Here is a 17,834-nt window from a genome sequence, read left to right on the forward strand (position 1 = left end):
GTTAGTCATTCGTTAATAGCACTGTATTCGTGGCTAGAGAGAATAGTCAGCATCATACAAGTAGAACAGATCATATACCAGACTAACTGGTATATTCTCGGCCAGGGGACTCTTCTACAGCCACAAAATTATCTACATTACAAGGACAGGACTTTTTACAACGAGTGAGAATTTATGACGGAACCCACCGCTTCTTCACTCTCGAGTCTGTCGCTGATCCCACGTCATCCCACTAAGCCTCGGTTGTTGATTCTGTCAAACATCATTTGATGATTACCATAGGAAATCATCACAATACAAATTGGTTCCAATCGGGATTGTGTGAGCGGGGTATTCCCGAATGCGGATAGGAACCTGTGAGTAGAAATGTGAATTCTCTTTTGCCATATCGAATTCATTGCAAGTGAGATAACGTGTAACAGATGTGATTTAGGTTGTTGATAAATGATGAACGGGATTCATACGGCGTCAGGGCATCAAATCGATTATCTTATCCACCTCTTGCTCGTCTCTGTTTCAGGTCTGTGCATGCAGACACATAGGACTACGAACGCTTGCCCGGGCAGTGGGGCTGAAGTATGGCGGCCGGAAGGGTTGTAACCTTTTATTGAAAGTCGAGTATTCGCCAACTTTCTGGTTGGGCCCGCAATTCTTCATATTCGGGGAGAACAGGAATTGGCGAGGGATAGGATGGTACATGCATATATACACCACGGATATATCGGTCTGGGTAATTGGCGAGGGGTAAGATGGTGTGTATACACCACTCCACGCATGCAGTATTTCCTTTTTTTTGCGACTTGGCATATATAGGGTTAGGGCCAGACTCAATAGTAGATACTAATATACCTATGTTGAGACCCCTATGATTGCGGTTTTACTTAATTAAGGACATATATACGTAATTGTAACCAAACGATGCTTGCTGTCTCTTGAGCTGTCCAAACAGTCCCGGGCGCAGTGCATGGAGCGCTCACGATAATGATGGACATTCACTAGCATGGCCATTATGGTGCGAAGTTCTTCACTGGTTAACTGTCAAAATTCTTATTTTGGTAACCAACATGGTGGCGGCGCTTGGCTGAAATACGTAGATATGTGCTTACCTACATGTAGCGTAGGCAGCAGTTCAGCTTCGCCGGAGCAAAAGTGAATGCAGAAGTCTGATTGATTGGCTGCGGCGCTTCTGGATAATGCGCATGTTACACCAATCCCGGGTGTGGCAGTGGCCAGTGACAAAGCGCATGCCCGAATACGTATGTATGTATTACATAGGAGGCAGCGCAGCCAGCAGCGCAAGCTGTGAAAACTGTGATCAAAAAGATGGGGGACAAGGGAGGTGTACTAGTACTCTTCTTCGAATCTTCAACAACATTCACCCCCGACCATGGCAAAACGAGCCCCGACACCGATACCGCCGCTCGATATTCTTCGGTTCAAGCTCAACACAAAGTTCGAAACAGCGAACGAAATTGTTGAGCACTCGGAGGGCGTGGGGTCAGGGTGGTTATGGCCGGTCGTCTGGCTGCTGCAGGTAGGCGCTAGATGGAAGACGGGGCAGAAGCTCGGCGAGGGCGGGTACGGGGAGGTCTATCTTCAGCAGGAGCAACAGACGGGTGAATTGAGGGCGGTCAAGAAGGTAAAGCTGAATAGCACGGGATACAAGGGGCCGGGGGATCGGCATAAGGTGGTCGAGCGGGAGTTGAGGACGATGCTTGAGTTGAGAGATGTGAGGAATTCCTCTAGCTTTTTGTGGTTGATTTACAACTGACATGAAATGGTTAGAACCACCTTTTCGTGAAATGCCTGGGATGGTACGAGGACACGAATTCAATTTATATTGCGATGGAATACATGGAGGGCGGCGACTTATCACAGTACATAAAGGATGATCATGAATCTGAGAGGATGACAGAGGAAAAGGCCCGACAAATAATTGAGCAAGTACTCGATGGGCTTGTGGTATTGCATAAGTTAAAAATATGTCACAGAGATTTAAAGCCAAAGGTATGGGAATTTCTGATTTGCTTGCTCAGTTGTTGAAACCATACCCCGTACTAGGATCGTTCCCAGTCCCATATCGACCCGATACCCACAAATGGTTTACTACTACTCGAGTTTAGTTATGAGCTGCAAATATGGAGGTCGTATCAAGGTAAGATCTCTATGGTGGAGCTCAATCTAAACAGAAAAAGTATATCAATGGGGGGTGTCAGTGTAGTGGGAAACCTCAATTATCTATGCCTAACCATTGTGTATATTTGTGCATTGATATTCCTGGCAAACATATTAAGATTCCTTACTAAAGAATTGTAGAATATTCTTATCGCCGACTTCGACCCCTTGCGTATCAAGTTGGCAGATTTCGGATCATCAAAATCCATGGTGAATAAGACCCAGTCAGGTAATCGGGGAGGGACCTTTGGATACATGGCGCCGGAGCTACTGGGATACCATATGCCCAAAGAAGTCTTTGATTGGACGGCTGTGGATATGTGGGCTCTAGGTTGTGTTGTTTTCGAGGTCATGACCGGTCAAACGCCTTTTGCTGTAGCCGCTAAAGCTACCGATTCCGAGAGCTTTTCTTGCCTTCACCCGGAAGCGTATACCCTAGAGGCTAACACAAAGCTTTTTAACGCTTACTGCACCGGTAACGCGGAATTTCCGGAGAAGACCTTGAAGCATCGCATCCCTGTCTCTGAGTGGGGTGTGGAATTTTCTCAGAGGTGCCTAGCTCCCGAACAGTGGCTTAGGATAACCTCAAGTGAGGCCCGGATGCATAGGTGGATAACAAAGCGGGACGAGCTTGAGGACTTGATGTACAAGTATGGGATGGGCGACATTTCAGCCATGAGAGAAGCACTCATATTGGCGGCGAGCAGTGGGAGAACAAAGTGCTTATCCAACCTCTTGGATAAACAAGGGGTTGACATCAACGCGTACGCCAATGAGCCTAGAGTACATGGTAGGACACCACTCCAGGTGGTAGTGGATGAAGGGCATATCGAAGTCGTAAGATATCTCTTGGATAGGGGTGCGGACATCAATCTTGAAGCAGGGGAATTTGGAGGTCGAACAGCACTTCAGACAGCAGCAGGTAGAGGGCACCTCAATATTGTATCACTCCTCTTGGGTCGAGGCGCGGACATCAATGCCAGGCCAGCGGAATTTGATGGACGGACGGCGCTTCAAGCAGCGGCAGGTAACGGACATATCGAAGTGGTGGAACTCCTCTTGGAAAAGGATGCGGCCATAAATGCTAGAGCAGGATATGACCACGGTCGAACAGCATTACAGGCAGCGGCGGAGGGTGGTCATCTTAGGGTTGTGGAACTTCTCTTGAGCAAACGTGCCGATGTCAACGGACAGCCGGGGGATGAGTATGGTCGAACGGCACTACAAGCAGCGGCAGGTCGTGGACACGCTGGGGTCGTGAGCTGCCTCTTGGATAATGGTGCCGATGCCAACGCCGAACCAGGAGGCAGCGGCGGCCTTACAGCTTTGCAAGCAGCAGCAGCTGAAGGGTACGCGGACGTCGTGAGGCTGTTATATATAAATGACGCCAACATCGATGCTAGAGCAGGAGAGAACGGTGGTCGGACAGCACTGCAAGCAGCGGCAGGTAATGGCCAAACACGAATGGTGATGATTCTCTTGACTATTATGGATGCCGATATCGACGCTGCAGGGGCACAATCTAATGGCCGAACAGCGCTGCAGGCGGCGGCAGAAGGGGGACACCTCGATACCGTGACGTTGCTCCTGAAGCGCGGCGCATACGTCAACGCCAGAGCAGTGGATTATCACGGTCGAACAGCGCTACAAGCAGCAGCAGGCAACGGATACACCAAAATCGTCTCACTTCTGTTGAGTAAGGGTGCGAATGTCAATGCCCCCGCAGGGCATAGCAATGGTCGAACAGCACTGCAAGCAGCGGCGGAAAACGGTCATATGGATATTGTGCGCATCCTCCTGGATAGAGGGGCGAATGTCAATGACGAGCCGGGGGATATCGAGGGCCGAACAGCACTCCAGGCAGCAGCAGGTGGAGGGCATCTCGACATCGTGTTACTCCTCATAGAGAAGGGTGCCAATGTCAATGCTAGTGCTGGGTGGGGCAACGGCATGACAGCGTTTCAGGCAGCAGCAAACGGCGGGCACGGCTCGATACTGAGAGTCCTTTTTGAGAAAGGTGCTAACTTCAAACCAAAAGACGAAACCTCCAGTGGCCGGATAACACTCGGGATTTCAGAAATTACAAGGATGCTACGACGTCCCTCACTCGAAGGTGTTCTTTGATTAGAGCTTCAGCGTTAACCCCTTTCTTTTCTTTCACATATATTCTTCTTTTCTTATGCACTCTTCTTAATTCTACTTTCTTTTAAAGCATTTATTTATATATGTGTATAGCGCATTTGTATATAGTACTCATAACAGACCCGCCCACGTATTTCTTTTGTCCTAATTATGTAATTATGTATAACGCCACACGATCGCAGTATTCATATTTTTTCATTAAGCTACATTTACCCTCATGACTGACCCATATTCTTCAAAGAAGTGGCCAAAAAAAAACCCCCCAATCATAATCTCCGACTGACACTTGGCATCTAGATGTATGATCTGCAGTTACCTGTGAGCGCCTAATTATTGTTCATCAGATGCAATCCGCGTCTAGTCTATACTAGAGTTTACGGATAACAGATACCCAGCTGCAGGCAGCTAGTATATTTGATGTTGGAATGTGGGGGGTAGTAGTAGTATGGCGTTGGAGACTTTTGTGGAATTTTTTTTGTATATGTATATATTAGGAGAGACGAGCTGTGCATACACACATAGGCCAAATACTGTGCTTGAACACATAAGCGTTAAGTTTATAAGAGGTGTGCGTGCATGCGCTACTATTAATTAATTTCGGGGTCTTAACCAGGTAATCAATTAATAATATCTCGGGTATATATATATTTCTGGCGAGTGATGCCCTATGCGCCAAGCCATGGACAAGGTTCTTGTCAATAGGCCGGACTCGGACAGGGTGCTTCACCCGTCTTTTGGGTTTTAGCACCTGTGTATGTACAGCCAGTCAGCAAAAGTGTTTGAGATATAGTTTTAATGTCGGTGCGCAGTGTGGCGCATCCGTAATACTGATGTTATTAAAGTTGAGATTCAAAACAACGAGAAATATATAATATTGTCCGTGACTATTATAGATATATATAAAAGGAAGATAGGTCATTGATCGTAGTATTCTTCATTAACTTGGGCACCATTGGTCACTGGGAAGGTCTTCTGATCTTGGGGGTTCTTGATGGCCCACCACGGTTACATATGGAGAAATGCCTCACTCCGAAATCGGAATCACGAACAGTTTTGCAGAGTGGCTGTAGCTACAGTCACCTCTCGATATAAGGATATGGTCGGGACCGAAAATCTGTGTTGAATATATTCTTATCGCTTCGTCTGGCGAAAAATGCGGACCCCACCCCCCCCCCCCAAAAAAAAAAAAAAAGAAAAAAAGCAAACTTTTGTGTGGCTTTACTAACAGATCCTGCTATCTCTCTTATCAAATAATAGATCTCCCATACAAATTTAATTCCTCTATTATAGGGGGGTCAGCATTGCCAGACTAAGGGATAAGGCGAGTATCACTATAAGAAGTAAGGAGATACTAGTAAGAAGGTATTTCGGGACCACCGATTGCTATCATTATAACGAGAGTATCACTATATGAAGTATCACTATAACGAGAGTCGACTGTAGAGACCCCACTCCATACTATGACCAAGTTAGGCCAATGACCGAAACAATATCGATGAGTGCTTGAGTTCATCTATCCTTGGGTATTATATATACGTCCCTTTGATCTCGAATGGAACACCCATGACCATAGCTACATGTACCCAGGGCTGCTGGAAAGTGATGTAACGGCTAGTTCTTGGGTGACTTCGCAACCACCCTAGTTTCTAATTTTGTTTAAACTTGATTGATGAACTCGATCCTTATACTCTCTTTACTCTATATAACCATTTATTGTTGCTTCGTTAGAGTTAAAGTTGGGTCGTGCGTGGTTGAGGTCTTGAGAGTCGTTGCATCACTTTCGATTTCTGGGTACATACATGTACCCAGGGGTGCCGGAAAGTGATGCAACGACTCAATTCACTACTCACGATTTCAACCACATGCAACCCAACTTTGGCTTTACTAATGAAGCAGCGATATATAGTATGTAAAGTAAAGAGAGTATGAAGAATTCATCAATCATATCAAAATAAAAGAAATTACATGTAAGGTGGTTGCGAATTCACTAGGACCTCACCCTATATTTCCAAGCCGTTGCATCACTTTTGGGTACCCCTGGGTACATACACAGAGTACAGGCATAGATGTACCGTATATACCGAGCGCTTCATCATGCTCTCACCCGTTTTGAGTCTTACATAGATACATGTATGTACCAATTACTTGTAAGTCCTTTTAGAACTAATGTACAGCCACTCGTCAAAAGTGTTCGTGATACAATTTTAATGTTAGTGCACAGTGTGGCGCACCCGTAATACTGATGTTATTAAAGTTGAGATTTAAAACAACGAAAAATATATATAATATAGTTCGTGGCTATATATAAAAAGAAGATAGCTCATTGATCGTATTCTTCATTAATTTGGGTGCCATTGGTCACTGGGAAAGTCTTCTCTTGGGGTGTTCTTGATGGTCCGCCGCAGTTACATATGGAGAAATGTCTCACTCTGAAATCGGAATCACGAACACTTTTGCAGAGTGGCTGTAGCTATATGTAGCTACAAGTACATTCTGTAGCTATAACCCCCACTGCTCCCACGACTCCCACTGCGATCGAGTGATCCCACATGCGCCAAGCTAGCTAGCCGAGTGTAAGCCCACCCACGAGCAGACTGGCAGAAGTAAGGCTTACCACATACACATACAACTCTTGTCATGTCATGTAACCCGTACCTACGCTACCTACCTACTTACCTCGTTGTGCAAAAAAGGTCTCTCCATATAGATTCGCCCATATCTGCCCTTTCCCACCCCCTCCCTTCCCCCCCGCGGCCAGTGCAGCTCTACCGCCAGAACCAGAACCACCAGAACGCAAACACCCGCGGTTAACCCATCCCCTCCGCGGTGCCCTCGCCCCTCCGGCTCCCTCGGTCTGAAACCCAACCCCCAGGAAAGCAAAGCAGCGGGGCAAATCACAAGAGTGGGGGGGGGGGGGAGGCGATCAAACGGTCGCGTAATCATAGACCCTATCAGTAGGGACTATGGGGGAGGCAGTGGCTGCGCATGGAGGGGGGGGGGGGGGAGGGTGGATGCGCATCTTATATGGTTGTTCAACGGCTGGCTGGGTGGGGTTTGGGGGGGGGGGGTCCGGGGTCCGGGGGTCCGGGGGAGTAGATAGCATATACATGTGCTCTGCGCAGTGCGTGTTGGAGTGGGTATGGTGCTATACATGTAGAGTACATGTAGAGTACTAGTAGCGATTCTACGATCTCATCCGCCGATGCTACTCTACCTACCTACTCTACTTGGACGGCCGGCCAGGACTACGACTGCGCGCGTATACTTTGCTCTGGAGTATTCTATTCTACTCCGCTCTACATTGCCTTGTACTGTTGCAGGTACATACCGGATCCGTCTGTACCGGTCCGTCCGGCAGCGTATGTACATACTCTACAAGTATGCACATACTTCCTTCTCCGTCCTGGCCACTCCTCGGCAATCGATCGCTGAGCACTATAGACAGTCTCATCCTGGTCCGGCGGGTAGAGTACTATACAGGTAGCTATCTATATCACCATGTATCTATCCATCCAACTCAGTACTCTAATCACAGCTCTCTACTTAGATGTAGCTCTAGTTCTAGAGCCAAGCACACTAGCCGCAACGGACCTGACGTTTTTGAAACGGCCTAGCCGCGACGGGCGGGGCAGGTACAGCCTTTAACACTGTACTCTATGTAGATCGTGTGCTGTGGGGGTTGGGTCGAGTTTGGTTGTTGTGCATAGAGAGTAGAGTAGGGTAGGTGAGTATATTGTTGGTGGGAACTGTAGATGTGGATGTAGGTATCATCAGAGAGTGAGAGAGGAGAGGACCAGTCTGCGAGAAACTCGTAAACCTCACTCACTCACTTACTCACTCATGGATGTATGTATGTATCAAGTATGTGCTCTACTCTACTCTACCTCCTCTACCCTACCCGGGGCGTACTCTACCGTACCGTGCTGCCCCCCAAAATTCCACCGACGTAGAATATGTATCCTCGACAGCTCCACCGACGTAGCTGGCTGGCCACACATCCCTACCTACCTAGGTACTCTGGGAGTACTCTACTCTAGCTTCTCATGCTCGCGCGTAGAGAAAACTACTAGTCCGTCTCCTCAGGCACCCCCCCAACAAACGTTACTTCTGCGCACACTCAGTAGGTACACGTACCACGCGTTCTCTGATCTGATAGGCTGCTCGCCAGCGCAGCCCTAACCCTCGCCTCTCGCACGACACTGGACCAGCACATGTCTGTGGATGGTGGTGTGTGGTTGGGTTGGGTTGTGTGGTGTCATGCACGCCGACAGGAGGGGGGCGCTTATGCGGCCCGGTTGGGGGTGGGAGTATGTATGTATGGCGAGGGGTCGGTCACGATATCGACGGAGCTGGCTGAGGAGACACAGTGGAGGTCGGATGGTGGGTGATAGGTGCTGGGGGAGGGTGTTGGGAGATTTGGCGTTTAGGTGAGAGTGAGGGGATGGGAATAACTACAGAAGGGGAAAAAGACGGAGACGGAGGGCATGAAACAAAGGCATGCCAGGCTGGTGGGTGAGTGAGTGAGTGAGTGAGTGAGTGAGTGAGTGAGGCAGGCATGCAGTGTGCGGGTACCACCCGTGTATGTACGAGTAGGTAAGTAAGTAGAGCCCAAGATGTCGGGTTGGCTGTGTGGACTGATATAAGTAACCCTGGCCAACTCACCCGCCCACCACTTCCTTTCCTCTCTCCTCTCTCCTTCTCTCGATCTCTTTCCTCAATTCATGTTCCCGTGAGGAGTTTTGTGCTACAACTTCAGTCAGTGCAACACACACTCTCACACTCACTCACTTACTCTCACGCATCCATCCATCCCAACACAACCAATTACTCGAATCCCACCCACCACCACCACCACCACCACCACCACACAATGTCCAAATCCTCCAAATCCTCCTCCAAGCACCTTCCCAACGACCCCACCACCCTCTCCTCCACCCTCTTCACCACAATCCTCCTCTTCGACACCATCAGCACCCACAAAACGCACTCCAAAAAGCACCAATCCCTGCTCCTGCAACTCTCCATCGAGCGCCTCTTCCTCATCACCTGGGGCAAGACGCTCGGCCTCCTCCGCGACAAGGGCCACAACCCCCGCCCGCTCGACGCCCGCCTCAACAGCATCGAGACCCGCAACGTCATCACAAACCTCCTCACCCTCATCGCCGGCGGCTTCAGCGAGCGCGGCGGCCTCGAGCGTCTCCGCGACGACGAGGTCATCGTCACGCGGGAGGGATTTGAGTGGACGCACGTGAACCTCCGCTGCCTGAGTAAGAAGCTGCAGAAGAAGGCGGCCGCGAAGAAGAAGGTGTTTTGGGTCGTGAGTGACCGCAGCCGCTTCTCGGCGCTGGTGAAGGAGATTAGGGGCTATAATGAGAGCTTGAATAGGGTGCTGCCGGCGGGCGGTGGGGGTGGTGGCGGGGGTGGCGGGGGAGTGGGGGTACGTCGAGTACGGAGACGATGGAGATTGTGGTGCAGCATCAGACGTTTGGGAATGGCATGGGGATGGGGGGCATGGGGAATGGTGGGGTGGCGTATAATGTCAATATGAGCAATGGCTTGGTGTCGCCGACGGCGTTCGATCACCATCATCAGCATGTGCATCAGCACCAGTTCATCACGCAGCACGCGGGCCACCAGCAGCAGCAGCAGCAGCAGGGGCAGCAGCAGCAGACAATGTATATACCGACGATCCCGTCGCCGCCGCCAGCGGCACCGCATCCGGCGCAGTATTTGATGATTGAGGCGCCCCCGCCGCCGCCGCTGATGCTGCAGCAGACGCCGTATTATGATGATATGGTTGAGATTGAGGAGGCGCGGCATCCGGATGAGAGGGAGACGGTGCATATGTATAGGACGTATTAGGGCCCGCGGAGGTGTGGGGAATGATTAAATGGGTGTTTTTCTTTTCTTTTTTCTTTTAGGCTTTTATTACATGGAGGGCGGGGGGGGATCTGATTTTGCTAGTTGGCTTTTTTTCTGTCGTTTTTTTTTCTTTAAGTCTTGCTTGTGCTTTAAAGTCTTTGCTTGCGAGATATATCTGCTTTGTCGGAGTTTGGCTGTTATTTTTCTTCCGCTTGCTAGTTCTATTTCATTTTTTCCCCTTCTTGTTCTCTGGTTTCGGGCTTCGGGATGGGATAGGATGGGATATATTAGGTCGTTCGTTGATGATAGTGCACGTAGTAATGATGACGAGACGAGACAAGGCATGAGTTGGGTGGGGCGGGGGGTGGAGGTTAGAAGAGTGGAGGTTAGAAGAGAGGGGGAGGGAGGGGGAAGGGGAGAGGAGGAAGATGAGGGAGAGGAAATGATATTCATAGCGTAGCATACATATAATACACACCACTGGATCGATCTGTTTATATACAGCACAGTACCGCTATAGAGGTGGATATTACCTTGATCAAAGTATAGTAGCGCAGCCACCCACTCTTACGTAACATGCTGTGGTTTCGATCAATCAGTCGACCAAGGGAACAATGTAGATTGATGTAAAGATAGATGTGTAGACTCATCTGTGCTTAAGTAGTGTAGGTAGGTGGGTAGGTGGGTACATGTAGGTAACTGGCGAGGAGGTAGGTAGGCAGTGAGGAGGTACATGTAGGTTGCACAAGTAGCTATTTACATAGCTACATGGCTAAATCTACATGTAGGTGCGCAAGTGGTCAATCAAACCACCTAGCTATATAGCTCGGCTCTGACCATGGTCCGCTTCGACCGTACAACGTAACGGTGCTGTCTGTGCTGGTCTTCTAGTTCGGGTGCAAAAAAAGGACATCATGACTATAACTAGCTGGTATAGTTGGCTAGCTAGCTATGTATAATATACCGTATACAGCGCGAAACTGTGAGGAAGAGGTGGCGTGATAGTCTGGCTGTACGTGCCCTTGGTTATGGCGTGTGTATATAGGGGAGAAATCCGGGCGGTGATGTTGGTAGGCTCTTCTATCGTCTAGTAGGTGGTTTGGGCTCTAGATCTTGTTGCAGAAAGTAGCTATAGCTATGTATTGGGATACGGCGGGAGGTGGGGGTGGGGGGTCATGGATTATCATCCGTACTAATATCTGTTTCTAGACAGCATGATATCACGATAGAGCACTCGGCGCAGATGTAGTCCTTTGATATTAATGTTTCTTTCTTTCTATTTTCGACCGCCATGTGTAATGGGGCTAGCTACATAGGTGCAGGATTGATATATGTATAACTATAGGAGTCAAGGTTTCTGGGCTGCATATATATGGGCGGGCTGTTGTGTTTTTTTTTTTTTTACAGTTTTTGATATTATATCTGTTGTTACTACTTTGTCTATATAGACAACGATTGATGATACGTGTTTATTGTTAGCTAGTTATAACAGGAGCCTGTTCGTTCCTTCTTCTCTCGTTACTTCGCTATTTAATTCAATCATATAATTAGTATGACCCGGGGGTCCCTATAAGTAATGCAACAATCATGTCATATCAGACAGATATCTATCTAATCCATACTTCCCAACACCAATAGGATAGGAAGTGAATTTATGGTAATCTACAACCTGGGGACCACCATTCTAGCAAGGAATGTTACGAATAGCTGTTGCTTGTCCCTTTTATCACCTTTGGCACTAGCTAGTGGTCGGAAGAAGTTAACTTTGCAAAACGCAGATTCTATACTAGAGGCTCCGCCCCGGTGTTATGCGTATGATCAGAATATCTGTGTTTAAACACCGGAATCTGGTGCCTTTTGGCGTTGTTGCATCACTTTAGGGACCCCCGGATACCGTGGTATTGGATATCGGCTGATGTGGGGTAGCGTAGGGTAGTGGGAGTGGGAGGGTATGGGTTCTAAAGATGGATATGGGCCGGGGTGAGCTAGGGTGTTCCTGACTGGTGCTGGCCCTGGGCTTGGGATGGGATGGGATGGGATGGGATGGGATGGGATGGTATAGAGCCGTTTGGTAGCTGGCGGGGGCTTTTTGGTAGCTGGTAGCTGGTAGGTGGTATTACCCACATTCACATTCACATTCACATTCACGCCCCCACCAGCAAAAAGAGGCAAGAAAGAAAAAGAAAGAAAAAAAAAAAAGAGGCAAAAAGAACCAGCGAAAGCAAAAACCACACCATACTTACAACCCCCACCGCCACTCTTAATACCCCTCCTCCTCCTCCTCCTCCTCCCCCCCCCCCGGCCCCCCTCTCCTCCTCCCCCCTCCTCCTCCCCTCCTCCCTACTCCCCCCAATCCTCCGCACCCCATCCACAACCCCCTTGACAAACCCCCTCACCTCCGCAATCTCCATCGCCCCCAGCCCATTCATCATCACATACGTCCCCTCCACGCCCGCGCGCACGCCCTCACGCACCTTCCCCTGCCGCACCTCGCGCAGCTCGCGCAGCTGCACGCGCACGTCGCCGATGTCGTCCGCGGCGACTTCGAGCAGCAGCTCGGCCGTCTCGAGCCAGCGGAAGGGCAGCAGCGCGCTGAAGAAGGTGGACTCGGTTTCGGATCTGAGCGCGGCGTCGAGTTGCGGGGGCGTGAGCCAGGGGGGGGGAGGATGTTGCAGCGCCGTTGACGCTTGAGGAGGAGGGCGAGCCAGAGGGGGACGGTGGCGCGTTGCGGGGGGTGGAAGGCGGGGAGGGTGCCCTGTGGTAGTGGTGGGGTTGTTAGTGGTGTGGTGAGGAGGGGGAGAGGAGGGAGGGGGGGGGGGGGGGGACGGACAGAGATGAGGGGGAGACGGTCGAGGCGCTGGCGTGGGATTATGGTGATTGGTTGGGACTCGGCGAGGAAGGCGATTTCGGAGGGGGTGAGGGGGCCCGTGCCGGGGAGGGGGGAGCCGGCGGTGGTCATTTTGTGTGTGTTTGGTGGTGGGGAGTGTGTGGATGGTGTTTGGTGGTGGGGAGTGTGTGGATGGGGGTTGTGGATGGGGGTTGTGGATGGGGGTTGTTTGGTAACTTGTTTATCGCAGCACGCGACTCGAGTAAGAGGTGAGAGGTGAGGTTTCAAGACCAGAGCGAGGACTCGCACCCCGTTCCATGTCGGCCCTTTCTGCACTTGAATCTCTGCCTTGTATCACTCCATGATCCTCCGGTGCCTCAACGTCTACAGGGTTAGGGTTGCCACACCACTCACTTGTGATTGGTTACACGGCAGGGCTAGGGGCCGCGGCAAACTCTTCAGTGCCAGGGTCCAACACTCGGCACATTCCGTGAGGGAAAGATTGGGGGTTTCTTGTAGATGGAGATGTGTTGCGGTGTTTACGGGATATGTAGGACACGAATTGCAGAGCTCCTCCAGTGTTGTCTATCTGTCTCTGTATATTACTCTACTGTCGATCATGCCTTCTCTATATTACTCACCGAAGAGGCAGAGACAGACAGCCATTGGTCCACAGTGCAGTGGGTGAGTGAGGCTCAACAGAAACGTGCAGTGGACAACCGACAACTATCTAGCTGAACTGCGTCCTTTCCCTTTCCCTCTTTCCTTCTCCCCTCCCCTCCCCTCCCCCCGACACTCCTCACTTCCCCATACACGCAAAAAAAATTACAAAAAGCAAATACACAACCAGAGGGGTGTATCAACAAGAAAAATGCACCCTCTCATCCCCGGGCCTGCGTCATCGCCGCGGCGACTGTGGCCGTGAGCATGCTCGTCAACACTGTTGTGCCGGAGCCCTATCTGGTACGCCGGTCCTAATTGCTCTTGATGTTGCTGGAGGTAGAGGTGGTGGTGGTGGTGGTGGTGGTGGTAGTAGTAGTAGTAGTTGGTACATAGCGGAGGGCAGGCAGCGCTGACAGCCCTCTCTCTCCCCGCACAGGACGAAGTCTTCCACATCCCGCAAGCACAAGCCTACTGCAGCAACCGCTTCGCCGTCTGGGACCCGAAACTCACCACCCCCGCCGGCCTCTACCTGCTCTCCTACCCGCTCGCCTTCATCTCCACGTGCACGCCCGCCGCGCTGCGGTTGCTCAACGCCGTCGGTGTGGCTCTCGTGCTGCCGCTCGTCACGTACCAGATCCTGCGTCTCGTGCACCCGGGCTTGCCGCGCGCCGCGGCCGCACACAGCGCTGTCAACGTGGCGCTGTTCCCGCTGCTGTTCTTCTTTGCCGGATTGTACTACACGGACGTGTATTCGACGGTGTTTGTGCTGCTAAGCTACTTGTGCTGGCTGCAGCGCCGGACGTGGGCGAGTGCGGGGGCGGGATGGGTGGCGCTGTGGTTCAGGCAGACGAATGTGTTGTGGGCTGTGTTTCTGGTTGTGCTGGAGGGCGTGAGGGCGCTTGAGGTTGCGCAGGGGGAGGAGAAGGCGGAGGAGCCTGCTGCTGCTGCGGCGGCGGCGGTCGAGGCGGTGGCGGAGGGGAAGGAGGTGACGCCGGCGGTGACACCGATTGCGTCGCCGGGGGGGAGGAGGAAGAAGAGGAAGGGACGGCCGGCCGTGGCATCCCCGCAGGCACCGACGCCGCCGGCGCTGAGTAGGGTGAATTCACGGCTTGCGGAGGAGGAGCCGCTGCAGCCGCTGGTGGTGCTGCCGCAGGAGGAGGTCCAGGATGGGCCGTGGACTATCAATGTGCAGTCCACCCCCGCGCGCACCAGCGAGCTGTCCCAAGCGTGGTCCCGCGTCCTCGACATGGCGTCCAAGATCCGCGTCTGGAACCCTCCGTTCACGGCCTCCGTCACTGCGCAGGACTTCTTCTTCTCAACCCCCGTGTCCATCCTCCTCGCGGCGCTGCAGCACTGGACCGCCCTGCTCGTCGCGATCCTACCGTACCTGTGTGTGCTCTCGTCCTTCGCCATCTTCATCCTCTGGAACAACCTCTCCATCGTCCTCGGCGACAAATCCGCGCACCAGCCCACCCTCCACATCCCACAGCTCTTCTACTTCGCAACCTTCACGCTCCTCACCTCCTGGCCACTCCTGCTCTCAAAATCCTTCATCGCAGAGTGCTGGGCCGATAACGTCGGCATCTACATCACGCTCCCACGCCGCTCCGCACGCGGCAAACGCGCGCGCAAGCTCCCGCCTGGCTTCGCCCCCGCCGCGGCCACAAAGCCCGTGTCAGTGGCCTGGCTGACACTGCTCCGCACCACATGTTTCTTAGCGGCGATTGTGTTTACTGTTCATTACAACACGTACCTGCACCCGTACCTGCTTGCGGACAACCGGCACTTTGTGTTTTACGTATTCCGGCGGAGCATCCTGCGCCACCCGCTCGTGCGGTATGCGTTGGCGCCGGTGTATCTGGTCGCTGCATGGAGCGTGCTCGCGGGTCTGCGGCGCGGGGGCGTGGTGAGTGTGGTGTGGATGTGGGGGTGGACAGCGGCGGTCGTGGGGACGCTGGTGGGCGCGGGGCTGGTGGAGCCGCGGTATTTTGTTGTGGGGTGGGTGTTGTGGAGGGTGCATGTTTGTGGTGGCGGGGAGGGGGAGGGGGTGGAAAAGTGGAGGAGGTGGGCAGAGACTGTGGGCTTTGTGCTCGTGAATGCGGGAGTGTTGTGGGTGTTTTTGAGGTGGGGATTCGCGTGGGAGGGTGAAGCGGGGGTGCAGAGGTTTATGTGGTAGTGGGGAGGGGGAAGCAGAGGGAAGGGAGTTGGGAGCCCAGGGGAGCGCGGGAGAGAGATATCAATGTAGTTTCCATTTATTTGTGCTGGAATAGCAGGGCAGAATAGCGGTGTGTGGGGAATAAAGTCGAATAGTGAAGCAATAAATACCCACGCTTATACCTACTCCCCGTACCGTCCATCTCTCCACCACCAAGCACTTACATCACAAACCCTCACTCGCAATGCACGAGTGATAGCACATGATCGTACACCAGGTCTAGCTTTTCTGGGTCCATCAGAAACGGCACCCCGTGAGCCTATGATACGCATCGAGGGACGCCTAGCTGGAAAGACTGCATCTGTATCCATCTGTACCATCAACTTTTATTGAGTCGTTATACAGGCCCCAAACACCACCTTGAATGCACGGTTTCGGGGCACTTCTAGCGGGTGTCTTCACTACTGCCGCAGGTACAGACATGAGGTTTAGCAGAGCGAGGTTTCAAATCTATTTATTGATCCTGGTACCGGGTCCGTAGTCTTCGAACGTGTGCAGCATCGAAGAGTCGCTACTACCTTTGGGGATTTACTGCTGGTACGTATTTGAGACTGGGTCAGGCTGGTGCTGTGCAGTGGTAGGTGGGCCTATAGCTCAGTGAGTGGGTTTGTGTATACGTGTAATATGGATCCCCCGGTTTGTGCGTGGATGGGTGTATATATGGATGTGATGATTCTGGGTAGGTGGGGGTGACGTTGGGTGCGATAGAGTTTAGTGACTTGTTGGTTTGTGCCGGAAACATGCAAACTGAAGCGCTTTGTTGTTTATGGTCTTCTAGATATATGAGGCGGTGATGAGCAGGAGTGTCTGTATTTGTATCTGTGTCCGCCGCAAATCAAGTAGAAGCATCCAGAGCCCTTATTTGCCGGGCCCGAGTAATCTGTAGGGTTGGCGGCCACGTTATTCGATTGCACTCCCTGGTGCTGTTTAGATTTAGGCATGCGGGCTTGATGTAGTGGGTGGGTTGTGCGCTGTAGTAGCTGCGTGCTGCTGGGTTGGTTGACCTGTGAGGCGGCGGTGGTGTGAGGTGAGTGATGGTGATGATGGTTGTAGTGCACGTGGTTTATGGAGGTGATACTCTACCCCGGGTCACGTTAATGGCTGCAAGCAGCGGTGGGTAGAAGCTTACATCTAAGTACCGCTGTGTGTTACTCGGTTGGCTGGCTAAGACAATCCTACGACCGCGGGCCACGCCACCGTGAAAAGGTGAAGGGAATCAGGAGCGTGGTGCCGACAGTATTGTCTGGTTGTCTAATGCTTGGTTATCCTTTTTTCTTTCCTTTGGTGAGTTAACGAAGAGTCAATTTATATATATCTTTGAGACGGTACACCATGGTGAAGCGTTCTGACCTTGGTCTCTAGCAGCCCCCCCCCCCCGAGCCGCAGCCATATGATGTGGTCGAGCTTTTGATGGTAGTGTGATATGAGCTGCAAGCCAGCTTGGGGTCTCGACCAACCCTCTGGTACCGTTCAATGGTTGATGGCTGGATTATATCGCTGGGAAACTTGAAGGGAATGAATTGCGGAGGTCCAAACTGTGGGAGCGAGTGGGATGATAGTACGTACTGTATCAGTTAAGGTACAAGAGAAGAGAGGAAAGATAAGAAAGACAGGGGATGATGTCGAGAACTTGAACATACGCTCATGAGCCCCCTTTCTAAAGCTTCTCGCTCACTCCTGACTGGATATAGGTAACGACACATGTCTTCTGGGATGATATTTTGAAGCAGTGGAGAGCCGAGAGCATAAATTGTATTGTATGCGATGATGATTGGAAAGAAGAGGAGGGTGAGAAGGGTTCCTCTTTATAGGTAGTTTACAGTTAAGAGAACAAACGGCTTTAAGACGAAAGTACAGATAGTTTGGGACAACATCCAAACATCATGAAACGTTAATAACAACAACAACTACATTCACCTGTCACAGACAATAACCAATAGTTTAACAGTT

The 17,834-nt window shown here is 51.4% G+C and overlaps 3 protein-coding genes across 3 annotated transcripts; all 3 read left to right on the plus strand.

The window, feature by feature from the left end:
* Positions 1–1,387: 1,387 nt before the first annotated feature.
* LAJ45_10832 (uncharacterized protein) lies at positions 1,388–4,299 on the plus strand (the record flags this gene model as incomplete). Its single annotated transcript, XM_046120347.1, has 4 exons — positions 1,388–1,729; positions 1,786–2,007; positions 2,062–2,211; positions 2,317–4,299. The coding sequence occupies 4 exons, from the start codon at positions 1,388–1,390 to the stop codon at positions 4,297–4,299; spliced, it is 2,697 nt and encodes an 898-aa protein (XP_045966472.1).
* Positions 4,300–9,187: 4,888 nt separating this feature from the next.
* Positions 9,188–10,179, plus strand: LAJ45_10833 (uncharacterized protein; the record flags this gene model as incomplete). The annotated part of the gene is made up of 2 exons (XM_046120348.1): positions 9,188–9,634; positions 9,703–10,179. The coding sequence occupies 2 exons, from the start codon at positions 9,188–9,190 to the stop codon at positions 10,177–10,179; spliced, it is 924 nt and encodes a 307-aa protein (XP_045966473.1).
* A 3,754-nt stretch (positions 10,180–13,933) lies between these two features.
* On the plus strand, positions 13,934–15,845 carry LAJ45_10834 (uncharacterized protein; the record flags this gene model as incomplete). Its single annotated transcript, XM_046120349.1, has 2 exons — positions 13,934–13,969; positions 14,106–15,845. The coding sequence occupies 2 exons, from the start codon at positions 13,934–13,936 to the stop codon at positions 15,843–15,845; spliced, it is 1,776 nt and encodes a 591-aa protein (XP_045966474.1).
* Positions 15,846–17,834: the final 1,989 nt, after the last annotated feature.

The sequence above is a fragment of the Morchella importuna genome (assembly GCF_003444635.1).
Source record: "Morchella importuna strain M04M26 chromosome Unknown Morimp01GS051, whole genome shotgun sequence".
Taxonomy (NCBI): Eukaryota; Fungi; Ascomycota; class Pezizomycetes; order Pezizales; family Morchellaceae; genus Morchella; species Morchella importuna.